We start from the raw sequence: 23107 nt of genomic DNA on the forward strand, positions 1-23107 counted from the left end.
TGTCTCGGTTTTATGAGTGGCGTATCACAGGAGGGTCTGGAGGAAATTTGCCAACGATGTCTGCAGGACTTTGAGTTCGGATTTGGACATGTTTTGACAAACATCCTGGATGGAGAGCTCGAAACTAGACTAAACTGAAGGCTTGAAACAAGGCATCCTTGCTCGTGATCAATGTGGCTCCGCCTATCATTGCGCCTTTGCCCGTCTGCCGCTCTGCCCTCCTTTCACAGCCATATATGACTAGCTATCCATTATTCTCTCTTGGCTTTGGCCAAATGTGCACTAATGCTTTTGTTCCGGCAGACAGTTTAACTGGGTGCGATAAGCAATGATTCAGCAGCGGTTTGTTTACCTGCATCAGTCGGAGGTGGCGATCTGCAGGTGGAAGCTAATAAATGGAGTGAGCGACAACAATCAACTCCACATTGGACCGGCATCTGCGTGAGGGTGCATTTTATAGCATCCTATGCAAGTCGAATCTGGGCCGGTGCCGAAACCGAGATGAATTCTATCAAACGTACCTGTCAACATGTTAGTGACTAGTGACTGCAAACTAAAAACAGCTAGCAAGCTATGATGGGCAGAAATTGGTTAATTGGTGGCCTCGTTTATGTTTGCCTCATTGGAAAGCCATCAGAGAATGAGCGCGCACGTCGTCGGCCGCAATGATCCCCATACAGACATGATCGGGTGGCGTTTGTGAACGCAGCCTTGTCAGTGGATGCACAAACTCAACAAAGGCAAAAAAAAAAAAAAAAAAAGTCTTCTACAGTGTTTAACATGCAATCAACGGAGAAATGATTTCTGAGGAGGGTTGTGCAGTCGTGTTGTGCGTCTCTGATCTTGCTGAAGTCCTCTCTTTGCTGGCCAGATGTCATCATGTGTGTGTGAGAATGTATACGTGTGTTAAGCATGCATAATGAGGCCTGTCAATTTGCATGTTTAACAGAGCAGAAGCAGCACCTCTAATGTGCTGCATATTTCAACATCGCCGCAGTGCCTCGAAGGATGGAGGAAGGCGGACTGTGTGTTAACAATCCGTGTTTGTTCTGCTCTCGGCTGCTTGAGACTATCGCATAAAACATTTTCACACCGTTTTGTCAACTTTGAGGGCCCCCGTCATTTATTCGTCCTTGTCATCTGCACAAATGCAATCGTGTCCCTACGCTGGTCAAAACTGTGCGTGTACAATGATGACAGTAACCTACGCAATTATAGTATAAGTTGAATTTGTTCCGCTGCCACGTTCGTAACTCGTAAAGCTTGTATCTCAAATTAGCTTTCACCGTTGAAATGAATGCAAATGCCATTCATATGTTCCAGCCTCTCATTGACGTTGAAAGTAATGATTTTGAACAAAATAAATAGCACAGTATAATATTGTACAGTATAAGAACATACGGTACAGTAAGGAGAAACACACAAAGAAGAAATTCAGAACTTAACCTGAAGTAATATTAGTCGTTTTTTTTGCAAAGAATTTAAAAAAAAAATGCCCGTGAGTGGTGTTATATTGTTTGTCTACAAGTGTTGCTCCACCATTTGTCTTCAACTATCTATTGCTAAAAGGGCTATAACACTGTGACACCCATGCAATTTGTTAGCCCCTCGATGGTGTTTGTTAGCATGAAGCTAAACGGACTTTGGGAAGGCAAGCTTATGTGGGAGTTTCATGTCAAGTTTCATTTGACAGTGAACCTCACCTGGGCGTGGCAATCAACAGCTTGAAGTCTCTTCTTTTGCAGAAGTGCTAACCTGCTCTAATTTTGCTCGCAAGTCAAAGACTAAATGGGGCAAAACGATAGTTCGCACATGGAAAAACTTGTCGGTCACTTGAATAAGTATTTGCAAGAGCGGACCCTCTTTCACTTTAAGGAGCTGCGGAGCAGTTAATTGACTTCTCCTTGTGGCATCCGCCATGAATAAGTATTGTTTTTTTTCTTGAGGGGAATCTGCGTTCAGTCATGTAGAACATACATGCCTCATAAGACACCCAGCTCCCATATCCTTAAATTGGTCCCAACTCACCTTAATTGGTCCGCAAATGATTTAGATGCACCCACCTTTAGAAACACAGTCCTCTGTCAGATTGTTGTTATTCTGGCATTTGTTTTTTGTCTCCCGAATGATTTTTCTTAGGGCTAATTCTACATAACTCAGTTAGTTCCGGGTGTCTTTCTGGTTAATTTTCCCTCATCTTGTGACCATCTCCCCTGCTAAGAAAAGAGCTGCCCGTCCTCCTGGAGGACATTGCATCACGAAGACTAAGAAAAGTATGGCGCGCCTCTCGCACATAAGCCCGTGCCGGAAGCCCGTGTAGCTGCCTTTGGTGCAGAGCACAGGTGTGACCATATGGGAGCTCGCCACGGGTCTCACTCCAGCCACACAGGCCTGAATAAAGAGACATAGCCGCAGGGTGGATTGGTTTGCTGAAAAAGAAAGTAGTTCTGTTTGTGTTCCGGCCGACAATGGTGGAAAACAGAGGAAGCAGCATGCGCAGAGGGACACGCAGAGACGAGTGACAAGTACACTGCCTACCACTCGTGACCATTGTTTCAGCTGCCAAATTGCGCTGCTGGTCAGTGACGATCATTGCGTCAGGACACCATGATGAGTTTTTGTTGAGGAGAAAAACAGGGAGAAAAGGAAAGCATCACATCCAGATGGGCAGCGCCCGCTTGCTCGTCGTCTCTGCATCGCTCTGCCCCCGAATGGACACCACTCAGAGGTGATTCGCGGTGCTATCAGCCCGACCCGCCGACTGTGGACAGGAGGAGTGGTCAAGTCGACGACAGCGAGGGTCATGGGGTCCCCCGGGGCTCAGAACTCCCAAAGGGGTTGGGCAGATGGGGTGTTGCAAGCATCGTGTTGTCAGACAGGTGGATGGCTGTCACCCTCATTTTGCCAGCGCTCGCTAGCAGGTGGCCTCTCCCTCCTCCTGGTCCCCTCCAGGGTCACCTTCACATGGCACTGCTTCCCCCTGGGTCCCATCCCATCATATACAGTAGACACTGTAGCGCGCCCAGCGACATGCCCGTCGTGACTCGCGCGTAGTCGTACTGTCTGACTCTCAGTCAAGTGGAGCACCTGGGGACTGATGGTGTAAACAGTCGCTCTCAAGGTTGAACCCAGGTGTTTCATTTCCATGAAGGCCCTCGTCACAATCGCAGCCTCCTGCCGCCGACTTTGGCCCTAACATGTCATCCGATTGCAATGCCCCCCCCCCCCCCTTTGCCATATGGTGAGTCACAGGCTCTATTTTCCATGTCTAAGAAATAATTATCTGCCCACTCTGCCCCAGACAACTTCAAAAGTGGATGTTCCATTGATGATTTTTGCCCTACATCATAACTCTGCTCTTGCCGTGACTCTACAACCCAATACGACGTAATTAAACTAACAAAGTGACATCAATAGAGACAGCGGTGCTGTGTAATTACAGGCGGTGCTAGGACATCATAAGCAGGCAGTGTCGTCACCCTAACGAAGGAAATAAATCGATGGCGGTCAGACAAAGCCTTTACGATCTTCTCCTCCGACACACAAAGCCTCCCATAAACAGGAGTACAGCCGGAGTTTAATGGCAATCTTAAAGTTGTGTCGGCCACTGGCTTTGCTTTACTGCTCCTGCCCAGCAGTACAATGGGTGCCTTGACACCTTTGCCGCTCCCGTCCTCTCCTTCATTAGTTTTCCTCCTTCTATATGGTGCCTGGTCTCCACACGCCTCCGGAGACACATGAGTGACAGGCCTCCGCCTGAATGTATGGGCCGCTCCAATTCTGACATGCTTGCACCAAATACAAACTCACACAAATATATCCGGTCCAGCGTTGTGGGGACATTAGTGCGAAATGTTAGGGAAAGGGTTTTTCATTTCCATTTACATAGAGCTGCTCTCAGATCTCCTGCGCAGACAGGAACCCTTTGCGGGCATACACAGAATGCGAGCGTGAGGCTAAATGTCAAGGGATGATGTCAAGTGGAGCTGGAGCAGGAGAGTTACGTGGGCCGCTTTTTCAAACGCTCCGTCTCGCTCAGGTAGCTCCGTGTTTTATTTGGGCCGGACCAGTTGCCTTCAAAAGACGTATGCCCGGGTGGGGCAAATCGCTCATCATGCTCTTTGTTGCCCTTCGTGCCTCATAGCAGCGCAAAAACGTCATCATCAGAAACGAGCTCAGCTTCTCGAAGAAAGTTGAGCGCTGTACGTCACTCATAATTTGATGTGCATCCGGTGCGATTCGTGACGCTCTGCCTGTGCGAATTTGGTGGGATAAGGAGAAGGAATATGGAGGGAGCCATCATATTTTCATAAGCATCGTGAATCAAATCAAAAGCCTTTCCAAGCATTTCTACAAAGGAGACACGGTGCTCAATTCCAAACGATGCTGGCTGTGTGTGTTGCCCAGCGTTCAGATCCAAGCGCTAACCCAAATTAGATTTCCATCACAGGCTCGTATTTTGGTCGGATGCACTGATTATTTGATAACGTTTACGGCAGAATGGAATTATTCCAGCTAGCCAGAAGAGTGCATGCTTAAAAGTAGGAATTAATCTGTCTGGGTGACTTTGATATGAAAGTGTGGACCGTTCACTGTGATCACAACCAGAGCTCTTTGCCATGTTTTCTTTTCCCCGAACAAAATACTCCTCTTCACACATCCTGCCTGCTCTCTGGCTGACAGTGGCGGCTCTCTCCCCCTTGCTCCCCTCTCCACATCATTGTTCAAAGAAAACCCAGCTGGATTTATTGTTTGAAAGAAATCTGAGCAATTTATGATACAGTAGTAAGTGCATGCAGCACAGTGATGAATAAAACATGGGTCGTCTCCCTTTGCCCAATCTGGAGACGTGGCTCAGAAGCAGACTCTGTTCCCAGTGTTGCTTTTACGACTACCGCCACCCAAATTCTCACTGCTGCAGAGGTGACTGATGAGCGGGCGTATCAAATATTGGGCAACCAGTCAATCAGCCAGCCTCCATGTAAAAGCAGCTGCAGGCTGTGCGCACAAGTCACGTTCTGACGATTTTATCGAGGTGGCAGAGACGGGATTAACCCCTACCGCCCTCTCTGCTCAGGATTGTTAGATCCTCCCGAGTGTGTGTGTGTGTGTGTGTGTGTGTGTGTCTCATCCACTCCACGCTGTCTGATTGTGCCAGCAGCGTTTGCGTGTGCACATGTATACTGTATGTGTGTTCAAGGTAGAAGAGGAGGCCTAAGAGAATGGCCGTGGTTCATTTGCGGTGGCGAGCGGTGCCGCGTTGAAGTGATTTACCGAGCGAGCGCGCCACGCTCGGCTGAACTTGGGAAATGAGCAGGCAGAGGTGGCCATGATTGGAGCTGCGCCTCCCTGACTACTTTATGAGCATATTCCGATGCGCGCTTGCGTGCGCCATGTCGATGGCGGCGGGATTCGGGAGCTCGACAGAGGTAGATAAACAAAGCCAGACGCGCGCACTCGATCATCGTCATTGGCCGCGCATAGCCTATTAATGTGCGTGTGTCTGCCCGGGAGAAGTGGACTTGACTTATCCTCACTCAAGAGTGTGTGTGTGTGTGTGTGTGCGTTTCCCAATTGTGTGCGTGTGCAAGTGCGTGCGTGTTAAGGTCAGAGCCCCAGCTGATAGACCGAGCCGAGTGATCTCAAACATGCGATTGTGAGAGAGCACAATCAACCTGTTGGCCAACACGGTCTCACCGATAACCTTGTTTGACGTACACACAACACCCGCTACGACTTATCAAGTCAAGTCAAATGCCTTTCTACACTGAGAAACATGCTGTGCATCATTTACTCAATTCCATTTCGTCATGTGGTTGCACAAAATAAAAAAAAAAATCTGGGTCCAGATACATTTTTTATGTAGATGTATAGTTTGTATGAAAAAATATGTTTGTGCAACAACTTGACAAAATAAAATTGAGTCAATTCAGCCATCATTCTCTTTCAGTATATAGCCCTTAATCACAGAAACGTCTCAAAGGGCTTTACATGCCCACAGTTGACAAGTATTAACAACATCCCCTGATCCCCTTACTGTATCATCCTGTCATTTTTTTTCTCTGCAGCACAATGACACTTATTCAAAGATGTTCACAAAATATGACGAGTTCCATCGCCAAAGCGCCATTTCGACCAAAATAGAGCCACGCCTATACTAGCAACTTGCCTTTCACAGCCTTTGTTCGATGGTGCATTTCCTAACCCTGCAAAACCCAAAACTCTAGTGGTGCCTTGAGGTACAAGTTGAATGTGTTCCATGACTACACAAATGCCTCAGAAACGCTTGTATCTCAAAGCATCCGATTTTTGTGTTGTTGTATTTTAAAGGAAAAATAGAACTCTAAAATAGTGGGCTTCATTAAAACAGAAGAGAATGAAACCAAATGTAAACAATGAAAGACTTTGTGCATCATGATTTAATGCTGCAATTCATTTCACTGAGCTTCTCCTTCTTGGCCAGCGGGACAAAGTAAAAACAGACCATGCACACAGCAATGAAGAAGATGCCTGATTTTCCCTCTACTACTACTCAAAGTGACTCAGCAAGATGCTGTAATATTGGTCTGTTTTTTGGGGGGCGGGGTTTTGTAGAGTGCTAAGGCTAAATGCCTGTGAGTTTTGTGTTGCTCAACCATTTTTGTTCATATATCCATTACTTAGAGCAGTGTTTCTCAATTTTTATTGAGCCAATGCACATGTTTCACATCGGAGAAAATCTCACGGCACACCACTTAGCAAAACATTCACAAAAAGTTGCTCTACAGGGTCAATAATTATGTACCTTTTTTCAACAAATAGAAGCACATTTTATTGGTTTGCCCATTCCTGTGATTGTCATAAATAAATGAACAAAACAGTGTTTTAATTTGAATTTTTTTTTTTCAAAATACTTGACATTGGATAATTTCCCGCAGCACACCTGATGATCTCTCACGGCACCCAAATGTGCCGGCACACTGGTTGAGAATCACTGGCTTCGAGGGTTGTAAAATTGCAATTGATGCTAACCGTTAGCATAACTATGGTGTTTTCCATGATGTATTATCATTAAGTGGTCCATTCTTAAGGCAATGTTGTTTTGCTTTGTGTAATGAGTAATCTCATTGATTGATGTTTGACAGTCAAAATAAGAAGCAATAAAGAGCCGCTTTTTTGGTGAATTATTTTCAATTTAGCAAACTGCTGCTTATGGTGAAGTCAGTTGACCCTGAGTTGACCGGCACCATACAGCGTTCATATCTCAAGTGCGCACTCGCAAATCAAAGCCACAAATCAGGCGAGTGACAGCTCGTATAACTTGCAAGTCAGGTCACGCGTACCTTGAGGCGAGTGCCTTAAGTGCGAGTGCGGCAATGTACTGCGTAAAAGTCTTCGAAAATTAAGGTTTAATTTGCGGAAATTGCATTTGACGCAGTTCCTGTTCCCTCTCTCTGAAGTCAATCATGAGCCCATGCGTATTTCCGTCCTCACGAAGCTCACATCCGTCATCAAAAGTGTGTGCTCATTATTTCTCGTGAAATGCTGCTGCTACGGCTTGCGCTATGCCTGAAATTGAGCGCACAATGTGACAATTGCTTGAAACAGTCCAAGAGAGAAGGAAGTCCAAGAAATCCAATTTGACTTGATTCATAAAACAGTGGCGCAACACTGCGATTATCATTGACAAAAGCTTTTGTGTCAACTCGGGCGCAGTGTGATCAAAACAATCTAATTGTCTTTTGCATCATTTTTTTCCTGTTAATATTTATTCCGATTTCTCAAGTCCTGGTCATTTATTGAATGTTTCCTAAATTCACCTTTTGCTATTATTTTCCACTTCACAGTAGTATTTTTAATGTTGAAAAATATACAAAATCAGCAGAATGTATAGTCTATCAACCGCTTAAAATGGAAAAAAATGAAGCTTCCCAATATCCACGTAACTGCATTCTGCTCTTTTTGCTGTGCTGTGCTGCGGTGGAGCCGAGTTGTCAGAGTCACGGCAGTCCCACAAAAATACTGTCGTTGGCATAAAACAAGGTAAAGCAAGTTTATTTATTCACCACATTTATATGAGGCTAGCCAAAGTGCTCTGCAGATCATGAAGATAGGATAAAACAAAGAGGCAGGCGAGAGCATAAAAATAATAAAATGATCAAAGTTTTGGGGCGGAACAATAAAAACGCAAGTGAGTAATCAGCAAATAATGAAAGAAAATGAGTTAAAAGCGTCTCTAAATTCCAGGCCTTTGCTCGAGATTTTAGCCAATCGTTGTATTTCCTGTTTGGAATCAAATGACTTTCAGTTTGTCTTTTTTTTCATAGTGGATATTAATCAGACGTTGAAATGTGGAATGGAATAATTGTTGTTATTCTTTAGCCACTTTGATGAATAACTGAAGCATATTTATATTCGGTGTCCGCTTTGCAAACTCTGTCATGTGTCCTCCGTCTATATGTAACACTTTACTTGAGGGAGACCACAAAATAGGTAAAGCGTCCATTATGTAGATTTAATACAGAGATTGATTCTCACCCAAGCAGGGCTGCTAAAGTGGCTTGGGTTCCAATATTTACAGTGTTGACGTCACGTGTGTATTGCCATGCCTGAAATTCAATTTGGCCGCCATCACTTCAGCACGTCTGCTGTCCGTCCTGAAAATGGCTCCCCCCAGGCTTTGTCAGCGGGTGCCACTGAGCCGCCGGCGCCAAGTAATCCCATGCTGCCTGCCTCCGGTGGGTGTGGTGACCAGGCAGGGCGCAGACAGATGGGATTCGCAGGTGAAAGGTGGGATAGACTTTGGGATTGGCTCCGGCGCGCTGATAGAGTTGCAGCTCAATTCCGACGTCTCGACCCTGCTGCTCTCACCTCCCTCCTGACAAAAAGGAAGCAAGAATAGCTTCTTCCAAACTGTCCAGCTTGGTCAGCTGGTGCTGCGTCACGTCAAACTCGCTAATTCAATCTTACCTTTAAAAGTGGACTTCTTTTTGACCTCATCGCTTCTCTCCTCCTCCGTCTTTTCAGTTGCCCCTTCCGTTTTGTGTTTCTCACTTGTTTTTGTAGACACGGCAGTATTTCTGAATACATCATAAACGGTTCAATAGCTGGCCCGAAATGTGCTCGGTCACTGGGGAGGGAGGGGGATCAATGGTTGAAAGGACAGTGATGGCACCATGACTGGAGGAGAGACAGAGATGGCCATGTCCAGGTGATGATCATTGGTTCCCCCACTTTTTCCCTTCTTCACATGCACAATGTTGTGTGTGTGTGTATATATATATATATATATATATATATATATATATATATATATATATACAGTATATACCAGTATATACCAGTATATACCAGTATATAATCCAAATAAAAACAAAACTAAAAACAACGCTTCTTTTTGTTCAAATAACTATGCATGATTGTGCGCGACGTGTAGACCCATTATTCAGTACAAACGCGATAAAATAAATGTTAATTTAATGCTCGTTTTCTCAATTCAGTTGTTTGCATTGAACTATCTCATACTGACGGTTCAATGATCTCTGTTACTGGGATCGGGCCCTTTAGGTGAGCCTTTTAATATTCTTGCCTAACAAATGGGGATCGTGAAATTGGACCCCGTCAACAAAATGGGTAGATAACAACTTGTGAGGCTTCCAACTGCCAATGTAAGACTTTGAATCATTGTCTCCTTAGTCTGACACAAAGCAGGCATTCTGACTCAAGTCTGAGTAAAGCGATTCTTCACACAAACGATGCGGCAAACAGTTGAAAGTCATCAGCAGTCCGAGCTCGTATACAAACACGTCCAACCGTCGACTGCATTTCAGGGCTGAATAGGAAAAGTCTTCCCACCACAAAGCATGCACTCTTGAAATTCAAATTCGATGTCACCTATGCGGCACATCAAAGCTGTTGATGGAGAATGGGGCGGTGTAACCCGGCGAATGGCGTTGTTATTTGTGAATTATGCCCTCGTCTCGTGGCGCAAGCACAAGCCGAGAGCGTTACGGGCGGCGGCAGCTCGCCTGGAGTGTGCGTGAAATGTGCTTCGTGCTATCAGCGAAGCATCATGGCCCCTACCCGCTTCTCGCTTCCTGCAGCGCTTCAGTGGAGCAGAGAAGAAATCGTGACATCAGAGTACATGCAGCAAGGCCACCAGCCACACCTGTGGCCACCACTACACAAGGTCGTAGCGGTGTTCTGCAAAATTGTCCTACCCCGTCCAAACTTCCTACCGTAGGCTGCTTTGACAGCCTGCTCTGCCAAAATGTCCTACCCTTTGCGAAACATTTTACCGAAGGCTAATTTGACAGCCAAAATCCTACCGTGCGCTTTCAGCCTGTTTTGTTTGGATGCAGACTGGTAGGTTGAATTTTTTTTTAAATCCATTAAGAAAATACTTCCACAGAGGTGAAAGCAGGTAATACGTCCTGACGATTGAGTGTGGTATACATACACGTGATGCGTGACGAATGTGGTCACTATGCTCAAAAGCTACGATGCTGAAAAGCTATGATGGAAATCACACGCCAAAAGTATTTTTGAGGCAATAAAAAAGTCAAATAAGATTAAATAAAAACGAAAATAGTAAGTACTCACCGCTTTAACCGAATGTACGACGAGTAGGACACAAAGTTATAAAATTCCCACAAAAACACTTTTCAGCATTGTGCGCAAGTGGTAGGACGTCTCGATGGGTAGGAAGGAATTTCAAAACACCGGGACGGAGACACCAGAGACACGGCAGAAAAACTACAGCTGTCGTCAATGATAGTCTTTTTTTTTTTTTTCTCATTTGGATAAGTGCAAAGGTACGGAGCCCCTAAGGTGACATGGAAGTAAAAAAACAAAAAAAAAACGTTGTTTTCCCTCGCAAAAATTGCGAGACTACACAAATTTTTTTGCGAGGGAACGCATTTATTTAAAATGCGTGTTTATGTACTTACGGGTCATTTTCTGGGTAAACAAAACCAACAAAGGGAGCGTTTTCAGCCGTGGGTGAGTTTAGTGGAATTGCTTTGAAATTCGCTTGTAATACAAAGGCCTAAAATCAGTTTTTGATATTAAGCACGGTTTCTCCGTCTCTGACGTACTGTCGTCTCTCAAACAGCCGCGCATTAGAGGCTAAGCTAGGCTAGGCTAGCTGCTAAACTGACCCGGAAGTACATAAACACGCATTTTAAAAAAATGCGTTTCCTCGCAAAAAACTTTGCGTTATCTTCGCAAATCTTTGCGAGGGAACGCAAAGGTTTTTTTTTTTTACTTCCCTGTCATCTTAGGGGCTCCGTACAAAAGAACATGGCGGAGGTCCGACTCCTGCCACAATCACTGGCACTTTTCATGGTCAGCAAAATGAGGAACTCTATCATAAACATACCCCGCATTCTCAATCACAGCTCGACAGTTCACTCAGATAAACAAATATTTCCCTCCATCTGAAGTAGAGGGCCACGTTTGACAAACTCTGTTTCGTCATTCATCTTCATCTAGTTCGCGTCAAACGCTCTCCTAAATATGAGCGTGACCTTTCAGCTTGTCTATAACGTGACGATTTGAGCAAAAGAGGAGTAATCTGATTGGGATTTAACGTGATCCGCAACATTCAGCCTACGGGGCCACCAAAACAGTCCCTCACTTGTTTGCCAGATGCATTATGAGCCTTTCGTTGGACCGAAGAACATTGCAGCAACTTGGCGTCGAGGCCTCATTGTCAGTCAGACAGAAACATGATGTGAGCGTGCATGCGTGCGTGCAGGAGGTAGGGAGGGAAGGAGGGAGGTAGGGTGGGGGGGGAGGTAGGAAGGGAGGGTTGGGAGAAAAGGCTCTGACTGGAAATCCACAGGCTGTGGCAGATTTACATTTAAAGTAGTTTGAGCAAATGCCCCGCTTGCAGACTTCTTTTTTTTTTTTTTTTTTTGGCGGTGCTGAGGGGACGGGCTTATCTGTGAGTCATCAGTCGCGCGCGCCGTGTCCACATAGACGCTCGGAGGTAGATGATGTTGCACATAATGCAACGCCTCCGCTGCTTCAAAGTCTCACTCTGGCCCCCGCGCCGCTCACGTCTGTCAGTCGACACATGCATGCTCCAAGTGCTTTCAACACGTGGGATGTTGTGGGATGATAAGTCATGACCAGCGTGGGCCAAGTGCTGCGGATGTTGCGCCATCTCCACATGGTTGCGCAGGAGTACCCTAGGGCGTATTTGCGCCTCATATTTACTCTTAATAGGGTCAGCGTGTGTGTGTCACAACAGTCGCGGGCGTGTCGACGAGGAGGTGGAAGTGTTGTTGTTGATGTCCACGCACACACACACACACACACTCACACACACGAGGCTAAAGGCCGCGATTGCTGAAGGCTGGGCCGGCTAATTGAGAACAGCATGTTTCCTGCCTTCCGAGCCACTTGAGGCCCAAACCTCCAAAGCCTCGGCGGAGCAGCTCTCCATCCTCTTCCTCTCCTTATCCTCTCCTCAAATGCCGCCAGCTGAGCTTGCTGGAGAGAAAATTGAATGTGTGCTCTTCATCGAGCCCAGGGCAACACGGGCAAAGCGGGGAAGGGCGGCCGGCGTTGTGCTCGTTCTGCTACACAAGCTCACCGAGAGACAGATTTCATTGATCTGCAACACCAATTCACAGGTATACATCCAGAAGCTCTGAATTGTTCTTATTATAACATAGCGGCGGAAAATAATATAGCCTACTTGTGCTCCACTTAATCGCTTGAGTAGTTTTGATTCTGCTAATAGAAAACAAAAAAGCGGTGTGATTGTTTTCTTTGCAATAGAGCCACTGAGCCACACTGTGTGTGCGCGTGTGTGTGTGTGTGTGTGTGGGGGGCGCGCGCATGTGTGTGTGTCAGTTGCAATGTGGAAGACATCACACTAGACTGGATTTCGTATAAAGCGTTTGGGAGGATTCTGCTGTGTATTCTCCTCGCTGATCCGTGTTGGAGCACGCGCGACTGAGACACTCCTGGCACCTTTTTATATTTTGCCGCACGCGTTTGAGCTGAGTCGGTGAGAAGAGGGACGGGGCTCCCTCACCTCGGCGTCAGCGGCCTCATCCGGCCGAGCTAGCCCTCACAGCCTTTTCGGCTTTTCCCAAATGAACACACGCGATTGAGCCAACGCCATTACCTGGCTAATTGCCAGATTCCCAAAGGAGTGGTCAAGGCCTAACGGCAGCCTGAGGGCCACGCTTATGATCATTGCAAAGCCCTACGAGGAGGGCGGCAGCTGTGGAGCCGCTCTGAGGTCCGCATTTCCATATTAATCTGGCACACTTAGGCTTCGGAGACAGAAGGCCTCCTGTCACACTCGCATGATAACCGAAGATTTAGCTTTCCCCTCTCATGTATAAATATGTCCAACTCTGATAAGATGAATTGAATGGACGTGGTAGGGAAGCAGACACGTGATGTCCGTCGGTGCCTGCTCCTCTCCCGAGTGCCTTGGATTGAAAATAGCATCTACCCGGTGGACCCTCAAAAACAGCGAGCGGCAAGAATACCTTTTTTGGCCGTGGAGCCTCTGACACTCGAGCTTCACCCCAATTTTCCGTGCTCTGGAGGAGATCAGATAGGCCCGTGTCGTTTGATTTTCCGCCTTATCTCATCGGCCGGCGCCCATCTTTTTGTCCCGCGTAGGGCTAACACTCATTGGATATTTTGAAGGACAGAACGATGTCGGAATAAACAAAACCATCCTGCTCTTTGGTACTGAGCGCTCATGTCTAATGAGCGTCCTTCATTTGACACCAAGGATGCAAATCTCAGCGAGTTCGTGTTATGTTCGCGGCAAACTTTATGACAAGGCCTCCTTAATGGCGCCGGGCGTAAACTACTTCGGGACGCAATTAAGATCCTGCACAGCTCTGCATCGTCGCCTCAAAATGACCAATAAAATGTTTGGTTTTTATTTTTTCTGTAAAGCATGCGGCGCGATCAACCAGGGAGGTTGGTGAAAACAAAGCTCATGGCCATTTAGTGAACTATAATAGAAATAGGCTACAATTATAAAGACAATTTAGGTTATTGACAAATTGACTTAGGATTGACCAAGGCTATCAGAAGGGGCAGGGGCATGCATCGGCGATTTAACCAACCTTTTCAAAATACGGGACATTAAAAAATACATTTGTTTTCTGCTTAATGTGAAACTAAACCTTTTTTTTCACAAAGGGCCACCATGTTGGGCAATTTGTGGGAAACATTTTTGCAACTTTGAGTTCGAACAAAGCTGAGATGGATGAAAACTGATCAATTATTCTGTTTAATTCTGATTCTATGAATGCAATATTAATCGCAATACCATCTTTATACTATAAGGGGCACAAACAACATATTCTTGCAATAAAAACGATTTTTGCTTTTAAAGTTATTATTATTTGATTAATATAGGTTTTCCCAGGAGTTTTTGGGGATACGCCTTGCAGTCACACAACAAAGCACTTTGCCCAAAAAGGCCTAAAACTCCCTTAGAAGAGCCCAAAAACTAACCATGGCTATCGCAAGTCAATGTTGGGATTGCGAGCCAAGTTGACAACAAGGAATCCATCCACGACATGATGTGGATTTAACTGACTGAGCAGCACAGTGAGTGCAAAAATGGAAGTCAACTGAGAGTTGTCTTCGCCAACAAGTGTGGAACAGGGAAGGAGGAAGCGCATCACTAGCCAGGTTTACATGGAGACTTTTTTTTTTTTCCCCTCTATTACTTCATTCCGAATGAAGCTCTCTGGTCACCTGTTTACGTGTAACGTGATCTATTCCGGCCCTTCAAGATGGAGTTCATTCATCTGTTTAGCACAGTATTTGCGATTGTTTTAACCCTTGTATTAAATCGGAATCCTCATAAATAACAAGTTACCAGTACTATAGAACAAGTTATCACGCCACAGACGAGCTCTGGTAAGACGCTGCCATTTTAAAGTGCATATACAACGACGTCACGACGCATTTACGTCAAGACAGAGCATGCGCAGACCGGACACAGCCTGGCCGTTCCGATTGATCTGTTTAAATGACGCTCGTTCAAATTGGCAAAAGGAATATACCACCCTCCGTCTTTTCATTCCGATTGGTCATTCGGATCCTTTCGAATCGGAACACATGGTTTCATGCAAACCCGGCTAGTGTGCGAGCGGCGTCTCTCATTAGAAATTGTTGTCGGATGCCACAGAGGAGGGACTGCGGGGCCCCCCCAACCAGCCGCCACTCTTCCCACCGGCCCGTGAGAACGCGCTGAGCAAGTGATTGATGACTAATACCGAGGTAGACGTGCGCCCTGGCCCCCAAAGGCATCGCTGCAAAATGATGCGCACCGTTATAAATAAACATTCCCCAAATAAATACATTAAAAAGCCAAAAACTATGCAAAGCAATCGGCGGAGTTTGTTATTATGGAAATTGCTCCTTGAGACAAAAATCTACTGGGCTTTTGTTCTTTTCTTTGATGAGACTCTTTCTATTTAGGTGTGCACATGCGTGCGCGTGTGGGAGTGATGAGCTCAAAGCTAACAAGGCCCAGCAGCTGAGTGGATGTTTCTCTCTCTCTCTCTCTCTCTCTCTCTCTCTCTCTCTCTCTCTCTCTCTCTCTCTCTCTCTCTCTCTCTCTCTCTCTCTCTCTCTCTCTCTCTCTCTCTCTCTCTCTCTCTCTCTCTCTCTCTCTCTCTCTCTCTCTCTGTCTCTGTCTCTGTCTCTCACTCGCGCTCATGCACATTGAGCCACCGCGCACTCTCATTTGGGAGCGCTCCAAGTCATCACAGCTGTGTGCATGCGCGTGCGTGCCCGGCTGCGTGTGCTGGCGAGTGCATTTGGGTGTTAAAGTGATGTGCAAGTGTGGCATATGCACAGATTCATGATACGGGGCCGAGCAATAATAATACGCGCACACACATCTCCGTCCAAGTGGCGGCTGATTGTTGAGCGAGTTGTAAATGTTTTATGTTACACTTTCTGCTAATGTTCAGCACTGAGCACCAAATGTCTCTGTTAGAAATGCAAGCAGAAAGGCAGATGATCATCAAATAGCTCCATGATATGATGATGAGCCTCCGGGCTGTGGTCTGGTGGAGGGAGAATGAATTATGAATGGAAGCGTCTCTTCCCTCTCGGGCTTTCAAACCGCTGAACTCGTTTAGTTTGGATGAATGAGAGATAAGGAACCGCGTCTGGTCCTCGTGCATTTTGCTTGCTAAGTGTTAGAGAGTCCCTCCAGCCGCCCTTAGACGGTGACTCCGACAGTCATGCCGCAGGTAGCTTTATTCATTGCCGACGCCGAATAACCGCAAAGGAACGGTAACATTCAAGTCACTGGCGCATTTCCTTCATTTGCGATCAGGCTGCCTGTGCCGTGCTGCGGCTTTTCCCACCAATTGGTGACTATTTCTCCCTCCGCTCTCTCTTGTTTTTCGTCTCCACCAATGCAGGCCGCAGAATGGGTCGATGATCTTGTACAATAGGAAGAAGGTCAAGTACAGAAAGGATGGCTACTGCTGGAAGAAGCGGAAAGACGGCAAGACCACGCGGGAGGATCACATGAAGCTGAAGGTGCAAGGAGTCGAGGTGAGTGGCCTAGCCGCAGCCGGGGTGCATGCGTGCGCAAAGTGCCGAGGGCCTGCTTGGCAGCATTTGCAGCAAGCTGTGCACTTGTGCGCGCTGGGTTGAATATTCCCCTTTTGATGGTCTGAAGTGAGGAAGGGGAGCAATCGACAGGTTAACAGGACCGTCATACCCGTTGAAGAGTCGGAATGGCAAATACGAATGCGAGGCTTGTTTTCATCTGAATGATAAGCAGACACAAACCAAGAAAAATGAACACAACATGCCAGTTTTCCTCCATTATTCATTGGGTCCTGCAGTGCATTGTTTTTTTATTGATGGGTTTTCCTGTTCTCACACTCTTTTGATGCAGTGACGTGCGGCTAGCTTCAGGACCCCTCTGGAGTCCAACAGAAAAAATAGGAACCCGAAATCCGAGATCATTTCAATTTTGACCTTCATTGAAACATTTGTTTTCAAAGCTTTTAATTATGCTTTAGTCAATTCCACACTGTCCAGCAATGTGAAAACAAAAGGATATTTCATGTAAGGTCAAGTTCATTGTTGTTGTAGTTTTAAAGCATTTGATCTTGCCTCTGTATTCAATATGTTATGAAAGCCTCGGTTATAGAATGAGCCACATGTCTGGTATCATAACTTTATATCTGATTCGTAACAAAACAATCCTTGTCAAAATCAGTCAAGAGTTTGACCAGTTCTGATGAATTTATTGGGGCCAAACACGAGACTCCTGCTTCAAGATGGAGGCTAAGTCTGCATGGCCTCAAGCAGCCGAGGCTCCCTCTAGTGGTGATGTACGTCTAAGGGAAGAGCGCCGCACTTCCTTTGGGCCGATGGAATGCAGAACTGCCACGTGCTGGCGACAGCCGGCGAGGTACTTTCCTGACACCGGCGTGCACTTGGAGTCGCGCCGAAATATGTCACACGCGTTCATGAAATATTTTGCACAGACTGTTGAACGCCAGCATGTGCAGTAAGTGTGATAAAAGGCGTATGTCGGTGGGCGAGAGAAAGGCAAACTTGTGTGAAGGCTCCCGCCAACTGCCGACGTCGGCAATTCGTGTGGGTGTCGCCGCTGCAGGCACTCAAGTCTTCGTATTTGAAGAGGAAATACGCAAATGCGGATAGTTTATGAATTGTAATGGCGAAATCATCGTTTGAAAAACCAAATCAATGTAAAGTAGGGACCAGATAACTCAAATGGGAAATAATTGACTGTCATCTTTATTGGATTTCCCCCTCTCCTTCCTGTCCTGACCGCCTGCCATGTCTCTACGCATCCGGCCCGCTCCGTATTTCCCGCTCCCAACCTCACCTCGGCATGCCGCGCTGCCTGGTGTGCTGGGAGAGCATCTTTTTGCCACCATTGAGCTCTCCCTGGGCTGTAATGGAGACAGTGGCATGCTGCCGTCTCCAAGGAGCCTCGGCGGCAAACAATGCAGCACAACAATAGTTTTCCCTAGGAAAGCAGTGGAGTGGAGCCGATTGTTTGTACCTTATTAAGACTGGGGATGTTGCCGTTGCTCCAGAGAGCCCACATTAATCTTGCTTGCTCAAAGCGGCGCCGAGCAGCACGCGCTCCCTCACCTCACTCCAAGTCACCTCCCATACCAGCCATAAAACACCCAGTTGTATCTATTTTGGGCTCTCCCTGGCTCCTTTCTGCTTGATGTGTGCTGGTGGCATGCGATGTTGAGGCAGCTAGGCTGATTTATCAGCAATTCCACTCCAAGCCAAACTTTGCCTCCCTAGCTGTCTCTAGTGCTGAAGTTTCGGTTCTGCTTTATCGCCAGCGGAGCAGGAGTGGAGATGTACAGCCGATATGACATATTGATGGCTTTTGGATTTGGATTCATGTGCGCTCGCAAAAACACACCCAAACATGACACGTAGCACACACCTCAGGCGGTGGCGTTTGTGTCTCGCGGTGTGACATGGACAAAGTTCAGGCGTTCTCCCAACAGGGGCTTTGCTCTCTGTTTGCACTCCTCCAGATATTTGTCACTCGCACCAAATGGCTCCGTGTCATCGCTGGTCCTGCAGTGGTCTGATAACCTGCTGGGACATTACATATCCATCTGTTTGACCTCTTACATATTTCCACAGCATCTGATGCTTGTGGCAAGGTGGCGGCTTGAGTCAGGCTCAACTCTATGAAAATGCACTTGAAATATTACCTGTGGTTGCATTTGGCTCTTTTAACGCAGAAATCAACCCAAACAACATTTTTTCAAGAATATGTTCCCAGCAGGCCCACCAGTTGAAATCCGGCATTCTGATGAATATTACCTTTGTGGAATATGAATTAGGCGGCAAAATCCACCACTTTTTAGCTATCTCAGGGGGGCGGCCATTTTGTCACTTGTCAACTGAAAATGATTTCAGGGCTCAGGTAATGACCAATCACGGCTCAACTTCAGAAAACAGGTCAAACGTGATTGGTCGTTACCTGACCTGAGCAGTTGTGATGTTATTTTCAGTCGATAGAAGTGACAAAATGGCCACCACCGGCGATGGCTAAAAACGGGTGGATTAACTCTTATTCCACAAACGCAATATTTATCAGAATTCCTTGTTTCAACTAGTGGGCTTGCAAAGAACATATTCTTGAAAAAAAAAATGTTTCGGTTGATAATCCTCTTTAAGTTTTTTTGTTCTTGAAAATGTAGAATTTCTTTTGGTGTGTCCATCATATTTGTAGAGTGTGTTGTTTCAGCCATCTCCTGTTTTTTTAGCATTACACAGCAATCGTACCCCAATTTGGTTTGGAAATAGTGTTTATTTTTTCATACACATACAACTTCCTTCCTTCTTTCCAACTTCTTCCATGTCAGTATTTTACATAACCACAGTCTATTATTTTCTTTGTCTACCAAAGCCATATTTTCATACTTTTGGATATTTGTTCATGGTAACTGGTAATGTTTAATTCCATTGAGACAACTGCTTTTTGCTATACCACCTCGGGCCTGTTAAAGCAGTAATATGGGAAAAGCTTTTCTTTTACGCCTTTCAAAAGTAGTCCTACACATGACATTATCTGTTGGTTCTCATGTCCCCTTCCACCAACAATCTCCGAAATATTAGCTTGGCGCACAAATCGTTGGTGACTCGAATAGGGTAGTGAATCGGCCGCGGCAAACAAACACCAAAGTGTGATTTTCGGATTCCAGTCAGAACGGGTATATTGTCATCACAGAGGAATGTTTGGGTGGCAACACTTAACGTCTCAGCATGTGTGTGATGCGTTTCAGTCCAAGTGGCGAGCTAGCAACAAACTCTTTAACGAGCACAAAAAGTATGAATGTTATCCTAAACAAGCTAAACAAAAAGGCTAACCGGTGCATAGCTTGCAGTACCATTTGTCCCGTCCCTCTCCCCCGCCCTCTCTCTTGTTACCTTCATGCCTCCCCAGCCCCTGACCGTAGGAAACCACAGAACTTGTCAAGGTTGTATGTGGGGAGTGCACGCCGTGTGTGAAGGCACACCGCCTTCAAATGAGCATTCAATTCAACTGTTAAGCAGTCAGTCAATAAAGCTCAGCTCGGCAGCGTATCAACACCTTTGGTAACTCGCTGTTAGCTTCTCGCGCTGGCCTCGTCAGGGAGACCACTCATGAAAATACCTGCTAACTAGTCCTAAGCTAACCAAGCTTAGGACTAGTTAGCAGCCTGCAGGACACAAGTAAATTGGTCCAAAAGAGTAGCCTGGATTCTGCCGTTGGCCAGTGTACGGTGAGGAATCTTGGAGGTTCAAGTAAGTTATTTCAAACTAAAAAAGGAAAACCTTTTCTGTAGGTTGACGCGGCTGAGTTAGTGTGTCGGTGTACACTTCCATAGGTTTTCCTAAAAGGGCATGCGAGGCTTGGAATAGGGCTTTGGACAACATATGATGCAGATAAAGTGTTATATAAGTGCACTCTTTTCCATTTACCGTTATGATCAAATTGGATTTTTCATTTTTTGGACTATGGCGAGTTTTTTGGCAAAAATAAAACCCATTAGTAACCCATTCATGTTGATATGGGACTCGTTGGTTGGACGGTAAATGTGATCTTGATTAAATGCTGTCACTGTGAAACTAATGAGTTTTAGGTTACAGCAAGCTTGACATGTTAATGCTGTAGTGACTATTACAACTTTGCTTGTGCGTTGAAATAAAAGTCACCGGTAAATATAAACGCCGTTTTCAAACCTTTGAACCTCAACTGCCTGTTCTATGCAACCCGTAATAAAAATGTACTAAAGCAGAAGTCACATTAGCACAAAAGCTGCTCACTGAAACGAGCAAAGACGCTTGGGGGAGGAAAAAAAAAAAGGAAAATGGGACTCTGTGGTTATGTTTTTGCTCTCGTCTAATTAGTTGTGATCAGCTGAGGCAATTTGCAGGTGGGAAGTTGGTGAGAACAGTCTCACTTGTCAAATAAGTGGCTCTTCAAATCAAAATGCTTGAAGTGTTTGCAAAATGTGATAAGGGAGTATTATTTCATTGAGCCTTTATAGCTATATAAAAAAAAGAAAGAAGGCTGTTACCCTCCCAAATCAAATGAACTAGTCTTCAAAAGTGACACTTTTACACTTATTGGCATACTGTATTGAAGACAAAGTCAACCTAAAAATGTTTTTGACAAGAATATGTAGTCTTAACATGCCATTCTGATGAATATTCCGTTTGTAGACTATGAAGGGAGCAGCAAAATCCAGCTGTTTTTATCCATCTCAGGGGGCGGCCATTTTGCCATTTGCCGTCGACTGCAAATGACATCACAGTTGCTCATCGCTCATTGGTAGCTGATTGGTAACGACCAATCACGGCTCAGCTTGCTCACGTGTGAGGACAAAAAATGGATGGAAGGATGTTCTGCAAGGCCGGAGTGGATGTGTGGCCCGTCTGCTTTGCAGTGCTGGCTCAGCGAGCCATGTAGAGCAAGACTCCCCCCCCCCCCCCCCTCTTTCCATCTACACATTTTACTGTGTTCCATCCCCTGTGGGTCTTGTGTTTCTCAGTCTTTTAATTCTTCTGCGAATATGTCACGGCCCTGTTTTGTCCAGCACCTCCCTTTCTCCCTACTGCCCTTTCTCTCCTCCACCCTCCACTACCCTCCAAGTCCGGCATCCAGACAGCCAGAACCTTGAGCCGGGTGGTAATGCTCCCTGTTCCCTAAAATTGGAGCGCAGGGCATGTTGCAGAATTAGCGCTTAACAGGCCGTGAAATAGCAGCCTGCCTTCCTGACGTCTCCCCCATCACTCCAGGTGAGTTGGCCAGACGGCTGGATAAATGAGCAAGCAGCACCCAGCATGCATTTGGGGCACCTCCGGAGAGATGTCCGTCAGTGATTATCTCACCGCAGCCCGCCAAGCAAGCCGGAAATGTTTACCTAGCCCACATTTCACGAGGGTCTTGTGGCACCACTCTTACCGATATGTCCAGTCTCCTCGTATCTGGAACGCCTTCAGTTTTCTGATTGGCTTCGTTCACTTCGAGTGACCTTATCTCAATTCCGGGTTCTGCTATCCGAATGTGCATTTGGCTTTTGCAATGCAATTATCTTAGCAAGGCCAAACTTCTCTTTTGGTGACACAGACATCTCGTCAAGCTTCTACGCCAGCGTTACTATCGCTTTTCTGATTAGCTGTTAATGTGAGCCTCGAAAATTAACCTCACAACACCACCCCCACACTATCTGCCCATTATTCCCCAGCTTGAATAAACTCCCTAAAACCTAGATCGATTTTCTCTTAAGTGAAGGTGGCAGTACCTCTGACTTATTTCATTACCACAGGCTAATTATACAGATTGAAATGAGCTTCTCTTCTCAAGGTATGTTGGGCTGCTTCTAGCATATGGACCCCTCCTCCCCACAAGAAAAAAAACAAAACAAAGCAAACTTTACATTTCTTGGCCAACACCTTCATTCCCATCTCGGCCTTGCCCCGCCACTGTCCTTTCATCCCTTGCTGGGACACCGAAATAATCAGCTGCTGTGTCCTTAGCACCCGTAACTTGTCATTTCATGTTGGATCCATCCTAATGTGTGATTTCAGCTGTGCAACTGTGCAATGAAGGAAGCTAATGGAGCATGCTGGTGACTCAATTGCCTCTCTTCATTGATAATAATGAAGACAAATGTCAAAACATTAGTTGCAAAGACTGTAATGGAGTTGATGCTTGTGGCTGCACCCTGGATGCGATACTTTCAATAGTGTATGACCTTCACATTCAAATGTTCTTTATATGTATATATATATACATATATATATACATATATATATATATATATATATATATATATATATATATATATATATATAATTTCTTTATCTAGCATTTTTCATACATAAAAGTGCAACTCAAAGTGCTGTGCAATAAAAATGTCCATATACATTTTTATTGCACAGCACTTTGAGTTGCACTTTTATGTATGAAAAATGATATATAAAGAAATGTGATAGATTTTTATATATATATATATATATATATATATATATATATATATATTCCTCCGTTTTGCGGCTTGTATAAAGGTGCGGCTATTCTGTGGTTTTCTTCCACCGCTAGGGG

The 23107-nt window shown here is 45.6% G+C and overlaps 1 protein-coding gene across 5 annotated transcripts in view; it reads left to right on the forward strand.

The window, feature by feature from the left end:
• Positions 1-23107, forward strand: part of camta1a (calmodulin binding transcription activator 1a) — a 297075-nt gene that overhangs the window by 147132 nt on the left and 126836 nt on the right. For all 5 annotated transcript variants that reach the window (XM_086037916.1, XM_086037898.1, XM_086037908.1 and 2 more), the window contains exon 5: positions 16413-16548. In XM_086037916.1, the coding sequence (XP_085894042.1) occupies positions 16413-16548 (136 nt within the window). The remainder of the gene's footprint in view (positions 1-16412; positions 16549-23107) is intronic.

This window comes from Filicampus tigris, chromosome 1, assembly GCF_054856515.1.
Source record: "Filicampus tigris isolate MCC_2025a chromosome 1, RoL_Ftig_1.0, whole genome shotgun sequence".
Taxonomy (NCBI): Eukaryota; Metazoa; Chordata; class Actinopteri; order Syngnathiformes; family Syngnathidae; genus Filicampus; species Filicampus tigris.